The 18361-nt window shown below is 35.9% G+C and overlaps 3 protein-coding genes across 4 annotated transcripts in view; 1 reads left to right on the top strand and 2 right to left on the bottom strand.

Moving 5' to 3' along the window:
• The window catches only part of aamdc (adipogenesis associated, Mth938 domain containing), a 407769-nt gene extending 405434 nt beyond the window's left edge, over positions 1-2335 (top strand). The window contains exons 2-5 of the mRNA XM_059506951.1: positions 105-133; positions 639-781; positions 1143-1238; positions 2058-2335. Of these exons, the coding sequence (XP_059362934.1) occupies positions 650-781; positions 1143-1238; positions 2058-2198 (369 nt within the window). The 5' untranslated portion in view covers positions 105-133; positions 639-649 and the 3' untranslated portion in view covers positions 2199-2335. The remainder of the gene's footprint in view (positions 1-104; positions 134-638; positions 782-1142; positions 1239-2057) is intronic.
• Positions 2336-2397: 62 nt separating this feature from the next.
• ints4 (integrator complex subunit 4) lies at positions 2398-14597 on the bottom strand. 2 transcript variants are annotated; one of them, XM_059506943.1, is made up of 23 exons: positions 14446-14597; positions 13616-13813; positions 12141-12258; positions 11695-11801; positions 11351-11554; positions 10401-10451; positions 9749-9837; positions 9424-9544; positions 9260-9331; positions 9008-9182; positions 8720-8925; positions 7857-7999; positions 7654-7769; positions 6871-7004; positions 6141-6307; positions 5967-6060; positions 5283-5363; positions 5074-5204; positions 4938-4997; positions 4690-4849; positions 4457-4600; positions 4015-4135; positions 2398-2688 (listed from the first exon to the last, which is right to left on the bottom strand). In XM_059506943.1, the coding sequence occupies exons 1-23, from the start codon at positions 14497-14499 to the stop codon at positions 2501-2503; spliced, it is 2934 nt and encodes a 977-aa protein (XP_059362926.1). In that variant the 5' UTR covers positions 14500-14597; the 3' UTR covers positions 2398-2500. The 2 variants fall into 2 exon arrangements, with proteins under 2 accessions (XP_059362926.1, XP_059362927.1); XM_059506944.1 differs by having other exon boundaries at positions 13616-13810; positions 14446-14581.
• Positions 14598-15307: 710 nt separating this feature from the next.
• Positions 15308-17295, bottom strand: kctd14 (potassium channel tetramerization domain containing 14). Its single transcript, XM_059507207.1, has 2 exons — positions 17189-17295; positions 15308-16250 (listed from the first exon to the last, which is right to left on the bottom strand). Exons 1-2 carry the CDS (start codon positions 17243-17245, stop codon positions 15582-15584), a joined length of 726 nt encoding a protein of 241 aa, XP_059363190.1. The 5' UTR covers positions 17246-17295; the 3' UTR covers positions 15308-15581.
• Between the last annotated feature and the right edge of the window lie 1066 nt (positions 17296-18361).

Raw genomic sequence — 18361 nt, 5'->3', positions numbered from 1 at the left:
ACGGCAGCCAATCAACGTAAAGTGCTGAAGCGTGTGCTGATTTGACGCTGGTCAGTGACGTATGTGGTGGGTGTGCCCCGTCGTCACACGAAGAGAAACACGAAACACAAGCAAGATCGAATTGCTGGACGAGGCAAGCAAGTTTATATAATATAAATGAAATACATGTTATAGTGCATGAATTATAAAGTTGTTTTTGTTACGAATATAATTTTTGCATTAATAAAACCTCGTTTATTAAACCAGATAAAGCATGTTTTGTTGTATGCATGTACTAATGCTTCGAAGCTGGGTTAATCGTTTCTAAATGTGTAGTGCATGAATTATAAAGTTGTTTTTGTTACAAATATAATTTTTGCATTAATAAAATCCTCGTTTATTAAAGCAGATAAAGCATGTTTTGTTGTATGCATGTACTAATGCTTCGAAGCTGGGTTAATAGTTTCTAAATTGTATTTTAGATTAATATATATTTTTTTAAAAGTTGCATCACTTACAACAAAGTAATGGTGCCAAATAGCAAAACCATAATACTTAAGTTTTAAAATACTCATGTATTTACATGGCACTCCCAAGGATATTTAAAAATATCATGGTTCTTAATAAATGCATGTGATTCGTCTCCCACTCTCTTACAGGAAAGCTGATCATGTCTTCTCCAGAAATTGCTTCTTTATCCTGGGGCCACATAAGGGTAAAAGGTTGCTCCACATCCTACAAAGACTGTAAAGTGTGGCCGGGTGGCAGCCGAGCATGGGACTGGCGTGAAACCGGCACAGATGTAAGATGAACACCAGATCACACTGTAAAGTCATCCTCAACTTATAATTAAAAATATAATTTGATATGTTTTCCTAAACATTGCAATTTACCCTTTACATTACAGCAATGCCCAATATAATTTACATTATTTTATTTGTCAGTGCATAGTAGCAAGATGCATCTACTAATTGTTTTACTACTATTTTCTACATTTTATAATAATAATAAAGCTTTTAAAACTATCAAATAACAAAAATAGAAGTATGGACACTAACCTAGTAGTGACCAAAATGTGCAAAATATTTTCTTGTTTTTGAACCAGTCTGCTTTGAATGTTATTTATTAGAGTTCTGTCTAAATTGCATCTATGCTCCTGCCAGCATTATCCAGGCGTCCAGCCAGCCGACCTGGAAGAGGTCCTGAGGAAAGGAGTGCAGATGCTGATCATAGGAAGAGGGATGAGTGAAGCTCTACAGGTAACCATGTGAATTTGCTGATCAGCACTGTACAACATCTGAATATTGCAATCCTTAAAGGAACAGTTCACCCAAAAATGAAAAATCGCTGAACATTTACTCACCCTCAGTTCATCCAAGATGTAGATGAGTTTGTTTCTTCACCAGATATGGAGAACTATAGCATTGCATCAATTGCTAACCAGTAGATCCTCTGCAGTGAATGGGTGCCGTCAGAATGACAGTCCAAACAGCTGATAAAAACATCACAATAATCGACAAGTAATCCACACTACTCCAGTCCATCAGTTAACATCTGGAGAAGACAAAGCTGTGCATTTGAAAGAAACAAATCCCTTTTTAACTTCAAACCGTCACTTTTGGGTAAAATATGAGTCCATAATCCCTCCAGTGGAAAAGTCCTCCCTTGTTGTCCTCTAAAAGATTCAGACAAGATGAGTTATTCACTGGAGGAAGCTATATTATGGATATATTATGGATATTTAAGCCAGAACCAACAGTTAAAGGTCAAAACATCTTAATTATACATTTCTTTGTTACATACACATAGCTATTTACTTCACAAGATGTTAACTGATGGACTGGAGTGCTGTGGATTACTTGTGGATTGTTGTGATGTTTTTATCAGCTGTTTGGACTCTCATTCTGACGGCACCCATTCACTGCAGAGCATCCATTGATGAGACACTTATGCAATGCTACATTTCTCCAAATCTGTTCTGATAAAGAAACAAATTCTGATGTTCAGGTGAGAAAACTTTCAGCAGATTCAGCAAATATTACTTTAAATAAGATAATCAGCTTCTTTTTATGTTTCAGGTACCTCCATCCACCCTAGATTACGTGAAGAAGCAGGGTGTTGATATCAGGCTTTTTCAGACCGAGCAGGCCGTTAAAGAATATAATGCTCTGGTGGGACAGGGAGCTAAAGTCGGTGGGGTCTTCCACTCCACCTGCTGATCACATCATTAACATACCCAGCTAATTCAGTTAATTGATTGTTTAAAGTGCCTTACATTACAACTGAACATTGTTTTCTTAGTATATGCTTCTTTATTTTCACTCTAAACTACTGGAGGATTGTTTTTCCATTGGTAAAAATGATTATTCTCTGAATGTAGGCTGTGAAGATATACACCATTATCACACACACAAGTGATACACATGAACAAAGCATTTATTTCAGATAAAACGTAAATTTGAAAACACTTGATTTTGTGTTGGCTGTTGATTTGATGTATATACTGCCTGAATTCCTCGGGTCAGCGGCGAGCTGGTTTGGGCATGATGAAGACTTTGACGGGTTTGCTGAGGTGGATTGTGCCCTCGATGCAGCTCTCGCTGGTGGGCAGGCCGTCCATACTCTCGTTCCACGCAGGTTTAGAGACAGACTGTTTACTGCTGCTGGAGCTGTAGGCCAGGAGCAACCGCACCTCAATCTGACAGGCCTCTGAATGTAAAAACACCAGAGTTATTTTAGTATCACTGACATACTATTATAGTTTTTAATAATGTTTATATTTTTATATTTTCTTTTTTTTTCTGTTTAAATGTAGCATTTTTTTTTTGCAATCATTTGCAATTTTTGCAGTTTTTCATTTTTATTTAGTTTGTTATTTTAGTACATAAGTTAAACTAAATACAAATGAAAAATTCAGTATTGGAAACTAGCTGAAATAAAATAAGTTACTTTATTTTTTTTTTTTACATTTTATTTTATTTCTTGAGAGTATATTTACTTTCAAGTAACTAAATGTTTAAACATAATAATAATAAATAAAAAAAACACACAAAAATGTGTGATGCACTTTAGATTGCATTCTACTGTGATTGTTCTCTTATAAAAATGACTGGAATGGTTTCCGATGATACTACTAGAATTACTAGAAATGTACACGTTAGAAGTACCATGGTTTTTACATAGTACTTCCAGGTATTTTGGTTAGTGTAGCATATAAAAATCTTTTGGTGACGTCTTCCTGCAATTTGTTAGTCAGCATAATCCTAAATTGGTAATTTTCCATTCAAATGAAAATAATATTATATTCTTTTAAAGAACAAGCACTGATGACTTGTGCAAAATTGACCCTTCTCACAGACTAATGCCACATTTCCACAATTATTAACATCATTAAAAGTTCTTTATATTTTCATTTTATTTTTTATAATATACATTTATAATACTATACTTTGTGTTTTCTTACATTGGCATTAAATTACAGAAAGTGTTTCTATAACAACAGCTGCTTTCTCTTTTCTGATCCTTTCCTTTTTTTGTAAGGTCATAGAATGCAATCGTGGATTTTTTCTTTCACTATTGCAGCAAGTGGAAAGGCAAAAATTATATTTGCTGTAGTTTCTGTTCTCCACTATATTTCACAACTATGATGACTTGTGTTTCTGCAAACCCTGGAAATGTGTAAAAGGTCCATAAGAGCAGGAAAATGTATTTAAAAAAACCCACTGATTTTGATTTTCTCCAAGGCAGAAATGTATTGAGCCTCAGTATTCTGCTGCTCACACAGACACTCACAGATATAAAATAACTCCTGTGTTGTTGGACTGGATGCAGTTCTATTTATATCTGTGGAACTGTGAAGAGTTCATGCTGTTTGCTGCCAGCAGAGACGGATTTGTCATAGTGTTTACAGCATTATTTTATTCCAGGACAAAATACAAAGAATAGCTACTGCACAATAATCATCAACCAAAAATATACAACTGATGTCTTGATGTGCAAGTGTTTATTAAAGCACATTTCAGAAAGAAGACATACCTGTCCAGGCAGAATGAGAGAGATAAACCTGCGTGATCAGTCGCACACGTCCAGGTCCTGGGGTCCTGAAATCTCCAGGTTTGGGGTGGATTATGTGAGACTGTCCATCTGGATACAGCACCTGTGGGACAATGAAGAAAAAATGAATAATGTGCATGAATTGTACAAAGATTTTATTAAATCATTTTATGCACAAAACACTATTTTCAATGAAGGATTACTAACATTTATGCAACTGGCAGATGCTTTTATCCAAATTGAATGCATTCAGGTAAAAGTTTTATCACTTCATGCATTTAATGGGAATCAATCCTATGAGATTAGTATGCATAGGTTGGGATTTAAATGCATCAGTCAGGAATTGACTGGATGGGGAAACATGTCTACAAATGATTGGAAAGTTTTTATTTAACTGAAAAGAAATGAGGTTAAAGCCTCTGACCTGCACTTTGACTGTCGTCTGTGGATCTTGTACGTGTTCAAGAGTAGCATCGATGTCTAACGCCACCACCAGACCAGAGGTGAATTTCAAAGGGTTGTCCGATTCTCCAGTCGGCTCAATAATTGTCGCTGACGCTCTGTGGATCTGACAAAGCAAAATAAACAGAAAAACAAATATTCCAACAAGCACTTGGAAATAAACGATCTAGAACTTCCTGAAGCAGATCCACAAACCTGCTCCGGCAGTTTGAGATGGATGAATCTGCTTTGCCGCAGTGTGGTCTGAAGGATTTTAACCAGATCAAGAGGCTTGCAGGCCGTCAGCCTGGGCATCAACTCCAGGAGTTTCTCCACAAAACTGTCCTGAAAATGGGGCAACTCTGTCATGAAGAGTCTGAGAATGGAAACACAGGAACATTCAATGATTGTTCATACATAACAGTATTTAGATTGAGATCTTAATCATCTTCGATTGATTTTACCTCTGAAATGACTCCACATCTTGCAGGAACTTCTCACAGACACCAAGTACACGGTCAACCCTGTTGTTTGGAAGAAAAAATATGATCAGTGTCAAGACTTTTCTTGCATCACAAAGGTTTATTAGTCAGTGCTGACCCTTGTTTGGATCGGGCCGTCAGGATGAGCTGTAATGCTTTCGCCTGCAGCCGGACGTTGTGAATAGTGGCGATCTGCTGCGTCTCCAGACCGCTGTACAAGAACTCCAGCTTATAGGTCTCATCCAGGATCTGTCACACATTACAAAGGAGTTTAGGGGGAAGTTTGGTGGGATGACTCAGGTTCAAATTAATTTTGGTAGGAGATACCTGTCGAGCGGCTGTTGAAACTTTGGCGTTCTGTTTAAGACAAAGCGGCACAGCCATGGTCCATAACTTCTCCTGAAGTGCCTGGGTTTAAAATAAAAATTTAAGTTATGGATAATATGCCTTATTTTAATCAATACAGTTACAAGAGTTTTATTAAGTCTCTTTTGCTCACCTAGGCTGCATTTATTTGATCAAAAATACAGAAAAAGCTGTAATATTGAGAGATTACATTTCAATTTAAAATTACTGCTTTCTATTTTAATGCATTTTAAAATGTAATTTATTCTTCAGATGCAAAGTTGAATTTTCAGCATCATTCCTCCAGACTTCAGTGTCACATGATCCTTCAGAAATCATTCTAATAATCTGATCTGCTGCTCAAGAAACATTTCTTATTATTATCAATGTAGAAAACAGTTGTGCTGCTTCATATTTTTTGATGCATTTTTTTTCAGAATTCTTTTGATAAATATAGAACGTTCAAAAGAAAAACATTTATTTGTGCTTTCATAAATTATTTTACGGTAACTTCTAATCAACTGCATCCTTGTTGAATAAAAACGCCCAACTTTTTGTATGGTAGTGTATGTAATTATATTCAGTGACAACAATAATGACTAGGGTTTTACATTTTCTTTAGAAAACAGGAGTTGTGCAATTGAAGTGTATTATATCTGTATTCACTTTGGTAAGCAGCAGCTGGCAGTGCAGGTATGTGGCACAGAAATCTGCAGATCCGGCCAACTCCGTCTGCAGCTCCCCCAACCGCTGCAGATCTCTGTACGTGACACAAATCAAACAAACACTTCATTAAAAGACCTTAAATTAATAAAGTGGTAGTGCATTAAAGGTCTGTACCTGATGGTAAACTCCAGCAGATCCTGAGCACCGGGTGTTTCCAGGTTCTGAAGGGCGCTGACCCGAATGAGACTGTCCTGAAGGAAGTTCTGTGCCGACTCCAGGCTCCCGGATCCCACGCCGGACGCCTCCAGACCTGAACCAGCCGTCTGCTTTCTGCCCGGCAACTGAGACGAACACCGAAGATATGGAAGATAATAAAACTGAATGTAAAGAAATGACAGCATACACCACTGTTGAAAACGAGGGTCAGTATGACATTTTATGTTTTTTAAAGAAGTCACTTCTGCTCAGCGAGGCTTCAATAATTTTATCAAAATAAAATAACAGATTTATATTAAAATCAAAATTTAAAATAACTGTTTTCTATATGAATAGATTTTAAAATGTAATTTATTTCTGTGATGAGCAGCTGTATTTTCAGCATCATTACTGCAGTCTTGACATGATCTTCAGAAATCATTCTGATATGCTGATTTGCTGCTCAAGATATTTTTTTAATGTTTAAAACAGTTGAGCCGCTGTAGAAACTGTGCTAAGTTTCTCAGGATTGCTTTAACTTGATCAAAGTCTTTATTTTTTACTTTTGATCAATTTCATGCAATTTCAAAGCATGAGCTTTTTCCAAAAACATGAGTTAAAAAAAACAAAACTTGTGAACGGTAGTGTATATTATACTCAAAAAACCAAGTGAAAAGCTGGGTATGAGGTATGCAGGCAGGTTTCTCACTCGGAGGTGTGGTACCAGGTGGGACAAGCTGTCACGCAGGTAGGCGTAATGCCGAAACGTGTGATCCGAGAACAGTGCTGGCATGGTGGGACAGGATTTGGCTGCGTTGAAGACCAGAACTAAAACAGCGATGTCTGAACAAACCCAGGTCAGGAAAACAAGCATCTGAACAGACACGTGAATATCTACAGCTCAATAGACGGGAAACAGAAATGATTCAGCAGCAAATAAACACATGAAATCAAGTGTTTGGAAATGGATTTCAGCCTAAATATTAAGATCAGTGTCATTCGTGCCATTCAGTATTCAAAGCAAATTGCTTATGTTGTATTATTCAGTCACTGTTCACAAAAGTCTAAAACTTAAATGTGGCCCAGGATCAGTCAGAAGGGTCAATGTTTTGAAATTTAAATGTATACTTCATCTGAAACAAATAATAATCTTTCCATTGATGTATGGTTTGTTAGGATCAGACAATATTTGGCTGAGATACAACTATTAAGATATCTGGAAACTGAGGGTGCAAAAAAAAATCTAAATATTGAGAAAATTGCTTTTGAAGTTGTCCAAATTAAGTCCTTCGCAATGATTATTAGTAATCAAAAATGAAGTTTTGATATATTTACGATAGGAAATTTACAAAATATCTTCATGGAACATGATCTGTGCTTAATATCCTAATGATTTTTGGCATAAAAGAAAATTTTTAATTTTGACCCATAAAAAACCCCATGTAAAAAGTCACATGCATTAACATGTTATCATGTCAGGTGTGCAGGATACAGGCAGGGTCGTCCATGTCTGGTTCTGGGGTGTCGAAATACGGATGTGTGCTCAGTAGCTCAGGGACAATTGGCAGCACCAGAGTTGGATGTCGAGCACCGAGGAACTTCAAACATCTGGAATGCAAGAGAAAAAAATAAATAATACTGAGGATGGTGATGGTTTACAGTGAAGAACGGACAGGAGCAGTCACTAGAACTCACTTCCAGACTGAGTTGCGATCGGTCGGGTACTTGGTGAGGTTCTTCAGGAGTTCCACGAGCGCCAGCTGGATGCAGTCTTTAGTGGACACATTAGTGTAGCAGAGCAGCTCATGCAGGGCCTCGCGAATATCCCGCGATGAGTCCTGCAATGAACGGCCAATTAATAGTTCTGATATTATGGCTGAATAATTGGGGGAATTCTGTTTTCTGAAAATATTCTGGTTTTAAAAAAAAATAAATGTGCTAGGTTTTGCCTTGCTTGTTTGTAGCAAAAAAAAACAACCTTTTTATTATATTTAAATATGACTTTATAATAATAATTATTATTATTATTATTATGATGATTATTGATATTATTACTATATAAAAACATTATCAAGAAATAAAATATCACTACTGTGATTTCACTGTAGTAAAAAAAAATATATATATATATATATATATAAATATAATAAATAATAACAATTATTACTATCGTTGTTGTCGTTTATGCTGTTAGGATTATTGTTATTGTTATAATTTAGAAAATTAAAAGATATTACCATTGTGATATTTCACTATACAATAAATAAAAAAAATATGATATTATGTTATTGCAGAATATAACAGTGAAATGACTACATGCTACTAATATTTATACGTTTATAATATTAACTTAATTTATACATTTTCAAATGCAAAAAACTGCAGAGAGCAAAAAGTTCCAGTGCTACACTTCACCCTCAAAAGAGACAGCGAATATATATTTAATTCAAAGAATTATCAAATTGCAGTTTTGGTGATTTGATAACCACATACTGCAATTTTGTTGCATTTTGATTAACTGTACATCAGTCGTGCTTGCACTGTGCTCAGTGGTTCACCTCCAGTACCGCGAGGACCGTGTCCAGCTGGTCTTCTCTGAGCGTGATGTGAGTCGAGATCTGCCGCAACACGTGGATGGACTGTAGCCGCACCTCCTCGATTTCATCATTAAACATGTCCACCAGGAAGTCAAGACACTTCTCAGCAAAGCTGGGTGAGGATTGGGCGAGGGAACAAAGCGCCTCTACCGCAGAGATACGCACTTCTGTGAAAAGTGATACCAAATGAATAACAAAGTGCTAAAATATCCTCAAAGATAAATAATGGCAGTGTTTTGAAATACATACCGTACATCTCATCTTCCAAGCCGTGAACAAAAGCCCCACAGGCTCCAGAGTCGATGAGATTTACACCCGAGGTGTCGACTTTCTCTTTAGGAGCGTCGTCGGCCCATCGCCGTCCAGATGAGAACTCTCCAGAAGCGTACAGTTCTTTTGCTCGTTCGTGAGCAGTACGTTTCCTCTGAGATAGAATGGAGTAACGTTTTTGCATTTGCATTTCTTGCATGTTGCATTCATCATTTTTTTGTGTGTAAATACCCTGAGATCTGACATCAGCTTCTTGTCTAAAGTCTGCTCCAGAAAATGAGGGCTGACTTGATGCATTGATCCCTGAGAGAGCGAAACAGACGGATGGCAAAGGGAGTGGTGAGTCAATCAGAAATTAATCGTGTGGTCATGCTACAAACACACCCGACACTCACCAGCAGTTTTGCAGCTTGCACTCTGACTACCCATGAGCCATCACTGACCATGTGACAGATCTTCCCAAAGGAGTCGTCCACCAGTCGGATCTCCTCATTGGAGGAGGGGATGGGAACAATACTGTTCATGCATAAAGAAAAATCAATGTTCAATCCGTGTCAAGAGACTTCTTTTCTGAGTTTCTTGATTTGAAATAACCATTTCAAACAGTGTATGCTTGGAAAGCAAGAAAGCGGTAAGAACACAATGGCTGCAGTCAGCATTACTTACTCTTGAAGGATGGGCACATATAACAAAACACAAAGTAAGGCTCTGAGAGAGTACCTCTCAGGATAAAGCTGGCTCAGAACCCAAACCATCTGCACCGCTGCTGAACGAACCTGCTCGTAATCATCACTCAAGAGCTTACAGGCCTGTCCAGGGGATCACACATTCATATGCAAGTTATTTCTTTGGTAATCTCATGCTCAGTCCAATGAAAAATAAAAAAATATATATTACCATTCAAGAAGTTTGGTAAGATTTTGTTTAAAGAAATTGACCCACACAAGAAAGGATGCATTCAATTGTTTAAAAGTGACAGTAAATAAAGTAATTTATGTTACATTTCTGCTCTTTTGAACTTTTTACTCATCAAATAATCCTAAAAAAAAAATGGTAATAATTCTGATAATAATCAGAAATGTTTCCTGAGCAGTAAATCATCATATTAGAATGATTTCTGATGAACATGTGACACTGAAGACTGGAGGAATGATGCTGAAAATACAGCTGTGCATCACAAAAATATATTACATATAAAAATATATTCACATGAAAACTGTTATTAACAATAATCATTTCTAATATGTCTATTCTGTACTTTTCAACAAATAAATGCAGCCTTGGTGAACCGCTTTGAAAGACAAAACAAAATCTTACCAACCCTAAACTTTTGAACGGTAGTGTAAGATTATTTATTATAGCTGATATTGACCTGGTTATAAATAGTCTGTTGAATTTTCATCCCTCTTTCATGTAGCTGCAGCTGATGGGAGAAAGAAAAACACACTGAAGTCATTTGAAGAAATGAAAGTAAACAAAAAAAAAACATTAAATGAATTTTTTAACATGTGGTTATTTAGGGCCCTATGAAATCTGTTTTATTTTTTTCAAAATTCCGTTTTTTCCGTTAAAGTTTTTCTGGATACATTTTTTTTCCCGTTTTAATTTATTAAACTCCTTTTTAATGGTAACATTTAATTTTATTAATCAAAAAGCATGTCTAATTAATTAAAATCATAACACATAAATTTTCACAACAATTTATTAAAAGTTTAACAAAAAATACACGTTTAGGGCCCTATGCAATGTTTTATTTTATCTTCACCATATGTTTTATTGTTACCTAATTCTGTGTTTTAGCATGTGTAATTATTTAAATGCATAAAAACAACTTAATTTATTCTATTTTTTTTTCTTAAAATAGTCTTATGAAATTTTCCCCCCTCAGAAATTCTGTATGTGTATTTACATTTTTCATAAAACATTCATTTAATTTTTCTTTTAATTATTGAAAATTAAGCAAACTTTATTTTTTGTTAAACAAAGGGGATTTACTATTAAAAATAAAACATAGAAGAAATGTTGTGTGATTACTCATTAAAAATATTCTGCTCCATTCATTAACACAGACACGCAGAACATGCAGGATTCATATTTAAATAGACTTTTCCGGCTTAATATTTACAGCTATTAGTCCATATCGTGATTTGATGTAAGTGCAATGACCTACTTTTGATTAATTCATTCAAAATTGGACAAATTCAGTGACATTCCACATTAAACTGTAAATTCCGTTTTTTATGACTGGATTCCGCGATTCCGTCTGCGTTTTCTGCATCGCGGAAATCATAGGGCCCTAGTTATTCCACAGAGCTCATGTACCATGGCTTTAATGGCGGCGGTGCGGACGCGGGGGTCCTGGTCCTGGAAGAAGTCACTGATCACACTCTGTACGTCTCGTACTGGAGACGTTTGTGCTCCAGGTCCTGTATCAGTCTCTTTACTGAGAGGTTTATCAACCGTCCCCAGACACCCCAGCAGCTGCAGACACTTATTCCTCACTCCGAAATAAGTGCTTGAGAGATGCTGAGAAGAAAATATGACATGAAAGTAAAATATTTAACAACTGTAATAATATTTCTGATTCAGAATGATAAAGAACTGCTTAAATCAGTATCAACCATTGTTACAGGAATGGAAGATATCTTCTTATTTAGTACAATCACCTTGCAGGCCACATCTATAAGTCTCTGAATGACAGCGATCTTGTCTGGGAGTTGACTGCCGATGATCAAGAGAGTGTCTAGAAGCTGTGCCAGAACCTGATTGGACTCTAACACAGGCAAAAATCTGATTTCCACACACAATTAAAACAAAGTAATATGCACTGATTTAATTATTAAGTGCTTGACAGTAGTACGTTTTTTTTTTCTGCTGACCTAATTGATCAGTAGTTCAGAGTTCCACTAAATTAGTAATGCATTTTATTTTTTATTTATGTTTTATTAGTGAGCTGTTCATATTTTGGACAATCTATATAAAAGACACTTTTGTGACCTATCCGGGGACATTATTATTGTTAAGTTAGGACACTAAATAAAACAATTGCATTTCATATTAAGAATCACATAACTTTCTAGTAGAACATTATCACTTTAAATCAAAGACTTACTTTCGCTGTTGAGAGTGTTGATAGCATCATCTACTACACAGTCTGGAGAAAAGCCCTGGGTTTTTGATAATAAACCCAACAATGAAGCGATCTTTAGCCTGACAGAGTTATCGGACTCCTGTATACCACATTACCACAAACACATAGGGCACATTTAATAGAAGTAATAGATAATATACACAGTTAACAGAATTTGCAAGTGGAGGGGGAGAGCAAGGTCGAAAGTAATGTGGGACGAAAGTAACAAAGAGATTTTATCAGAGCCTCTTAATGCTTTTGCATTCCAAGCTATGACAGCATGTTCAACACACAACCCTTCAAGGAGCTGAGAAATATCACGTGATTTCATCATCATTTCCCGCAGTAAGGTCCATAAAGCTGTTTTCGAGTACAAAAAGTAAATTATTGAAGCGGTAATTTTTTCACATTAGTTTTTCTTGTTTCACACGTCACAGTAATGATCAATCTACGGGTTATTTAGTGCTTTAACACATCCCAAAGTTTGCATTTTCAGAGTTTTTCAGCATAAAAGAAAATCGGGTTTAAATGTCAGGAGTTTCACAATTGTAACAATTGTTAGTTTTGTCCTGCTTCAGTGACAAGAAGTGTTTCTATTGTTTCCAGTCCGGTGCATGCTATACTGTGAATTTCTATGTAATGCATATTTGATTAAAAATGTTTATGTCATATTATACTAAAAGAATATGTCAAGAGTGAGGGTCAGAAAGACAGACAGAGGTCTGATTTCATCCAGATGTTTATGAGAGGGTGTTTCTGGCATTTACCTTAGTTATATTTAGGTTTTAGCCATACCTTACCTTTTACACCTCCACCTATGAATTTGCAGTGTTTCCAGATGTTTTAAAGCACATTTTTTATTTTTGCATAAAAACAACTGGATGGAAACATGAATAGGCCTACTGTTAAATTATGTTTAGAATGTATATTATGCTAATGTAATAAAATGTGTATATTGATCATTCTGTTGAATTTTTTCTTTTATTTATAAAAATACATTGAAGCTGCAAATAACAAATATTTTAAACAATTCAAGTTTGCACAGTTGGATTTTGAGACATTTGATTAAACTTAAATTTAAAATGAAAATATGAAAATGTAATTGAATATGTTTGTAGTTACATATTAACAAGGTCATAGTCAGGTTTACTTAATATAAACAGAAGAAAAAAAATTGGCTTATATTGTTGTGTTACTTTCTTCCCAACCGATGGGGTCGAAAGTAAAAATGTGCAATTTATGTTCAAAGTAAAATTATACTGAAGTCTTTCTACATTTCTACAGAATACCACCTGGTATTGATAGACCACACTTCTGAGTTACTGGCCACAGCAGAAATATATGTCTGTCTCCAACATTATCCTTTAAAATTAAGTTTTTTATTTCCTGAAAAATTGTACTTTCGCCCCTGCTCTCCTCTAATATGAGTATCAGCCATGAAGGTTGTGTTGCAGTACCTTGTAATAATGCTCGAGAAGTATGCGCACGACCCCCTCCACGCTCTCAGCCTCCACAGGTTTGCGTGCGAAGTTCAGCAGGTGCTGCAGAGCGTCTGTGGGGCTGCTGGCTTTACACAGGTCTATGTGAAGAGCAGCTGATTTACTGGGTTTGGTCAGTCGAAGCTTTTTAGCTGGAACCTCCTCAAGAGTCACCTGCTGCAAAAAACAATAACAAAACAAAAACATGATCAACAGGCCCTGATATGAACACTGAGAAAAGACTGACATCTCCGATTATTTTAATTCTGATATTTTGTGACACGTTTTAGACACAACCACGAAACACATAAAACATTGACTCGCGTAATGAATTTTTTACATTATCATACAAAATGAGAGTTTGCTTTCATACAAAATGAGAGTTTGCTTATCAAACGTTATCAAGTGTTGGCAATGAGATGATATTGTTGCAGGCTTCAAAGATAAAAGAAATGGAAAACAAAGAATCGAAAACATTACGAGAAAAAAAAGCGACAGCGTTAGTAAACAAACAATAAAATAAAAGCACAAACAAGTGCATTTAAAAAATGTATAAACTGTTTTTCTAGGTTCCGCTGACTACAAATACTTTTAATACAGCAAATAACATACACAAATAAATTAATAAATGGTTGTTTGTCATTAGAAAAACACAATAACAGGTACAGTAATAATCACGCTAATGCTAAATGCTACATCTGCTTTACCTGTATTCTAAAATTATCAGTATAATATCATAATTATATCCTGTGGCCAGCACAATGATGTTAAATTGTATAATCAGTATATGCCGTGTTTTATGTGTTCACCTGAGAAACTTTAGAGAATTCCTCATAAACTCGTTTCTTCAGATGAGCTGCCATAGCTTTAGCCGCGGCTGCGCTTCTGCTCTTCTTCGCGCATGCGCTGTTCAGCGTCGTCAGAAGTTTGCGGCGGAACAGCGTCACCTCGTGGACGGAAGTCTTCAGAAATCACACATTCAATGAGATGACAATAGCACAGATACAATATTCTTGTTTTATTTGTTCTTTTACTAAACTTGACCTTTCGCTCGTTTCAGTGACTCAAGATGATTTCAATACATTTTTTAAGAATTATAGCATATACCATTAAATATAAGCGGCTTTAATAATATTGTGACAGATAATAATGCACTAGAAGCAACACATAAAGCAATCAGTAAATATCAGACAATAACATCAATTAAAATTTATTTTTGACATTCAAAAAAAAAGTTTTTTGACTTTTTTTTGGCATCCTGGTTCTTTAAACATATATGAAGTGATAAGATACTACAACAACAGTTCTGCTTGAAATGGCACATCACTCTCTATTAATATTATTTTGCACCATTAGTGATCTACATGAGCAAAGGCTTCATCAAGTGTCTTGGCCGCAAAAAAAAAAAAAAAACACACAGAAAAAAACATCATAAACACATGCTGTACAAAATGAAAACAAACATTTACACACAGCAAAAATTAGGGAGATTATAATGATTGTATATGAAGTGGACCCGTTTCCACATTCTTATATAATGCATTGGGAAAGCATGATAACATGCATACCTTGAATACAATGCAAGTTGCTTTGGAACCAAATACATAAAAGATGCATGTACAAAAAAAAAAAAAAAAAAAAAAAAAGTACAATTCTAATAATATATGATAAAACCCATACCAGAATATTCCTAATAAATGCACATTCGTGCAGAAGCTATTTTAAGCCAAAGGCCAGGATCGTTCAACTAGAGTCAATATTAAACAAGGGTTTAACAGATACTGACAGATAACAACACCATTGCACATGACTGACAGCTGTCAATATTTGGGTCTTTTAAAGCAACAGGAGCTGTTGATAAACTGATTATATAGGCTAATATATAAAACATTCCTTTACTTTTTAAATCCCTATTTCCAGGTCGTGAGCTTGGGCCTGAAATTCTTCACCACCAAGTGAAAATCAGTTTATAGAAGAAGTCGTAGCTCTTGAAGAGAAACCCTTTGTCTATGCTGTGTGGTTGGATCTTTACTTTATATCCTTTGGCTTCTATGTCCGTTTTGATGCAATCTAACAGATCTTCCACTGAGACGGGAGCTTTCCACGGACCGAAGCTCACCACGGACTCTCTCGGGGTGCCGAGACTGTCGATAGCATTGTTGTATCTGGCTAAATCGTCTTCTGTCCTCACGACACATACGATTATGTGTGAGTAGCGTGAGGCGATGGCCTCGGCTCTGGCCACCCGCACAATCACCTCCAGGTTTTCTCGATAATTCGGCACACGGGCCAAAAACTGCTGTCTCCCGACTGTCTCTCCAAAGAACTGCGGCGTGTCCTCGATGGCTTTGACCAGAGGTTTGATGTCGTAGTAAAGTGCCTCCTTGTGCACCTCCTGCAGGTGTTCAGTAGGAAGTTTCTCCATTCTGAGGTACTCGAGGATGTACCTGAAATAAGTCCCATCGCGGTCTACGAAGTGACGGCCTTCAGAGTCCATCCGTTTGGTCGATCCGTTAAACAGGTCTGCCAGTGTGGAGTTGGGGAATTTCCGGATGGTTCCCATAGTGGTGCTGAAGACATGACCTCCGATGTTCAGATGCACTACTTGAGATTTCTGTGGAGAGAGAAAACATGTCTGTTTTAGCAGTTAATATGAATAGTTGATTGAAAGCCTGAGATGCTGAACACTCAATATGTCAATACTGATACCAACATGACAGATTACCAAAGATCTCCAAGGTGCAAAGACGTAAAGAACAATTAAAGACCAACATGAACTGACTAGAGAACCTCTTGCTGAATCAAGCTAAACAACAAAATAAGACATAATTCAATAAATCTCTTAATAATTAAGTTTGAAAAAGGGCACAAAAATCAGCAAAATCAAAATGTGCATATATATATATATATATACATACACACACACACACACATTTGATTTTTATAAATAACATTTATATATATATATTTATTTAACATTTCAAAGAAAGAAACAAATATGTCATGATAGCGCATGGCATTACAGTATTACAAATAATAAGATAATAAGGCCATGCATTTAGACCTCTCTAAAAAAAACGGCAACTTTGGAGTTAAAGAATTTAACTAATGCAGCAGATTTACTGACACAACTTGCCATTAATATCACATACCGCATTCTCAGTGTTTTGATTTTTTTTAAACATTTTATTACTCTCGGTTTCAAAATCTTGTAATTGTTTAATCTTTTACCAGCTTCCTCCTTGAGCATACAACACTACTGGGAAGCGAGCAGTTTCTTGTGACTGGACAAGTTTCGTGTACTAAGTTAAAAACAGCTCGCGTGTATTTGCTTTACGGGCGGTGCAGAACAGCACGCGATAAAACAGACATAACTATAATCTCCCAAAAATGTAATTAATTTGACAAAAATACATCTCAGGCGATTCAAAAGAATAGCTGAAACACAGAACAGCTGTTACATGAAATAGAACGCTCACGAAGAAAAGGCTACAATGTAACATTCCATTTTGAAATGTAGTTGTTTCGTTCTGTTCATGTTTGATGTCTTACCGACTGCACAGGTGCTGAGGACTGCTTTCCAGGCGATTTATAGTCCGGTAAACTCATGATCTTCAGCTGAAACTTCTGGTAGCAGCAGCTCAGGCTGTGAATCAGGTGTGTGTAACTTTATAAGATCCACCCATGACACACGCACACGCACACACACACACACACACACACAGGTAAGGCGGCAGCAGGGCGCTGATGCATTCTCATCTAGCTTCACGAATAAGAATTAACTATTTGTTAAAAACACAGAAAATGGTTCTTTAAGCGTTTAACTCAACAGTCCACTGACAAATAGATGTTTAAACGTGTGTGTTTTGGACATGTATCACTGTAGTACCACTGTGAGATGCTATAGCAATCTTCTTTTAAAGAACATAAGAATAATTATGCGCAATTATTTTAATTGGATACAAGAACTGAGCTTTTTGCTCTTTAATGGATTCTATTATTGACTTGAAATCGCGTTACATGTGAACGAAACCTTGAGCAAGATCCTCCTCTTTTCAGCTAGACGCAGTGGTTCTCAACTAGGCCACATAAAAAAAGACTTCAACTGATCAAAATTAGAAAAAAACAAAAACAAACTAAAAATCAAGATTTCTTATTGCAATTTAATTACATTTTTAAAGTGTTATTGGTCCCACTTTTACATAAAACAATTACTAAATGTTCATATTGTATTGCAAAAAACTTTTGCTGCTATTGAGGTAGGATACAGGAGAGGTTATAGGAACAGGTTTGGTGGTACGAGTAGGTGTAAGGGATGGGTCAACAGTGTAATTATAGATGCAATTACATGCATGTATCTTTAAAATATAAGTACAATGTAAAAACATGTACTCAGTAAGTGTACTGTACCAAATTATTAAAGTAGCTAAGGCCACTTATTATAAAGTCGCCTTACTTCCAAACCTAGAAAGTCATGCAATTTAAACTATTTACATTTTTCTACTTATACCAAGCTCTAAAACATTCCATAAGGTAGAATTTGTGATTAAATATATTCAAATATATGATGTATATATATATATATATATATATATATGTGTGTGTGTGTGTGTGTGTGTACATATACGTCTCCTTAATTCTTATCCAGAAAATACCATACAACTAAGTCATAAGGCCTTTGCATATTGTGCAATTGGGGGGCCATGGAGTCAAACATACATCACT

The sequence above is a fragment of the Carassius carassius genome, chromosome 23 (assembly GCF_963082965.1).
Source record: "Carassius carassius chromosome 23, fCarCar2.1, whole genome shotgun sequence".
NCBI lineage: Eukaryota > Metazoa > Chordata > Actinopteri > Cypriniformes > Cyprinidae > Carassius > Carassius carassius.
Note: the sequence above shows the minus strand (reverse complement) of the source record. Positions and strands in the feature narration are given on the sequence as shown.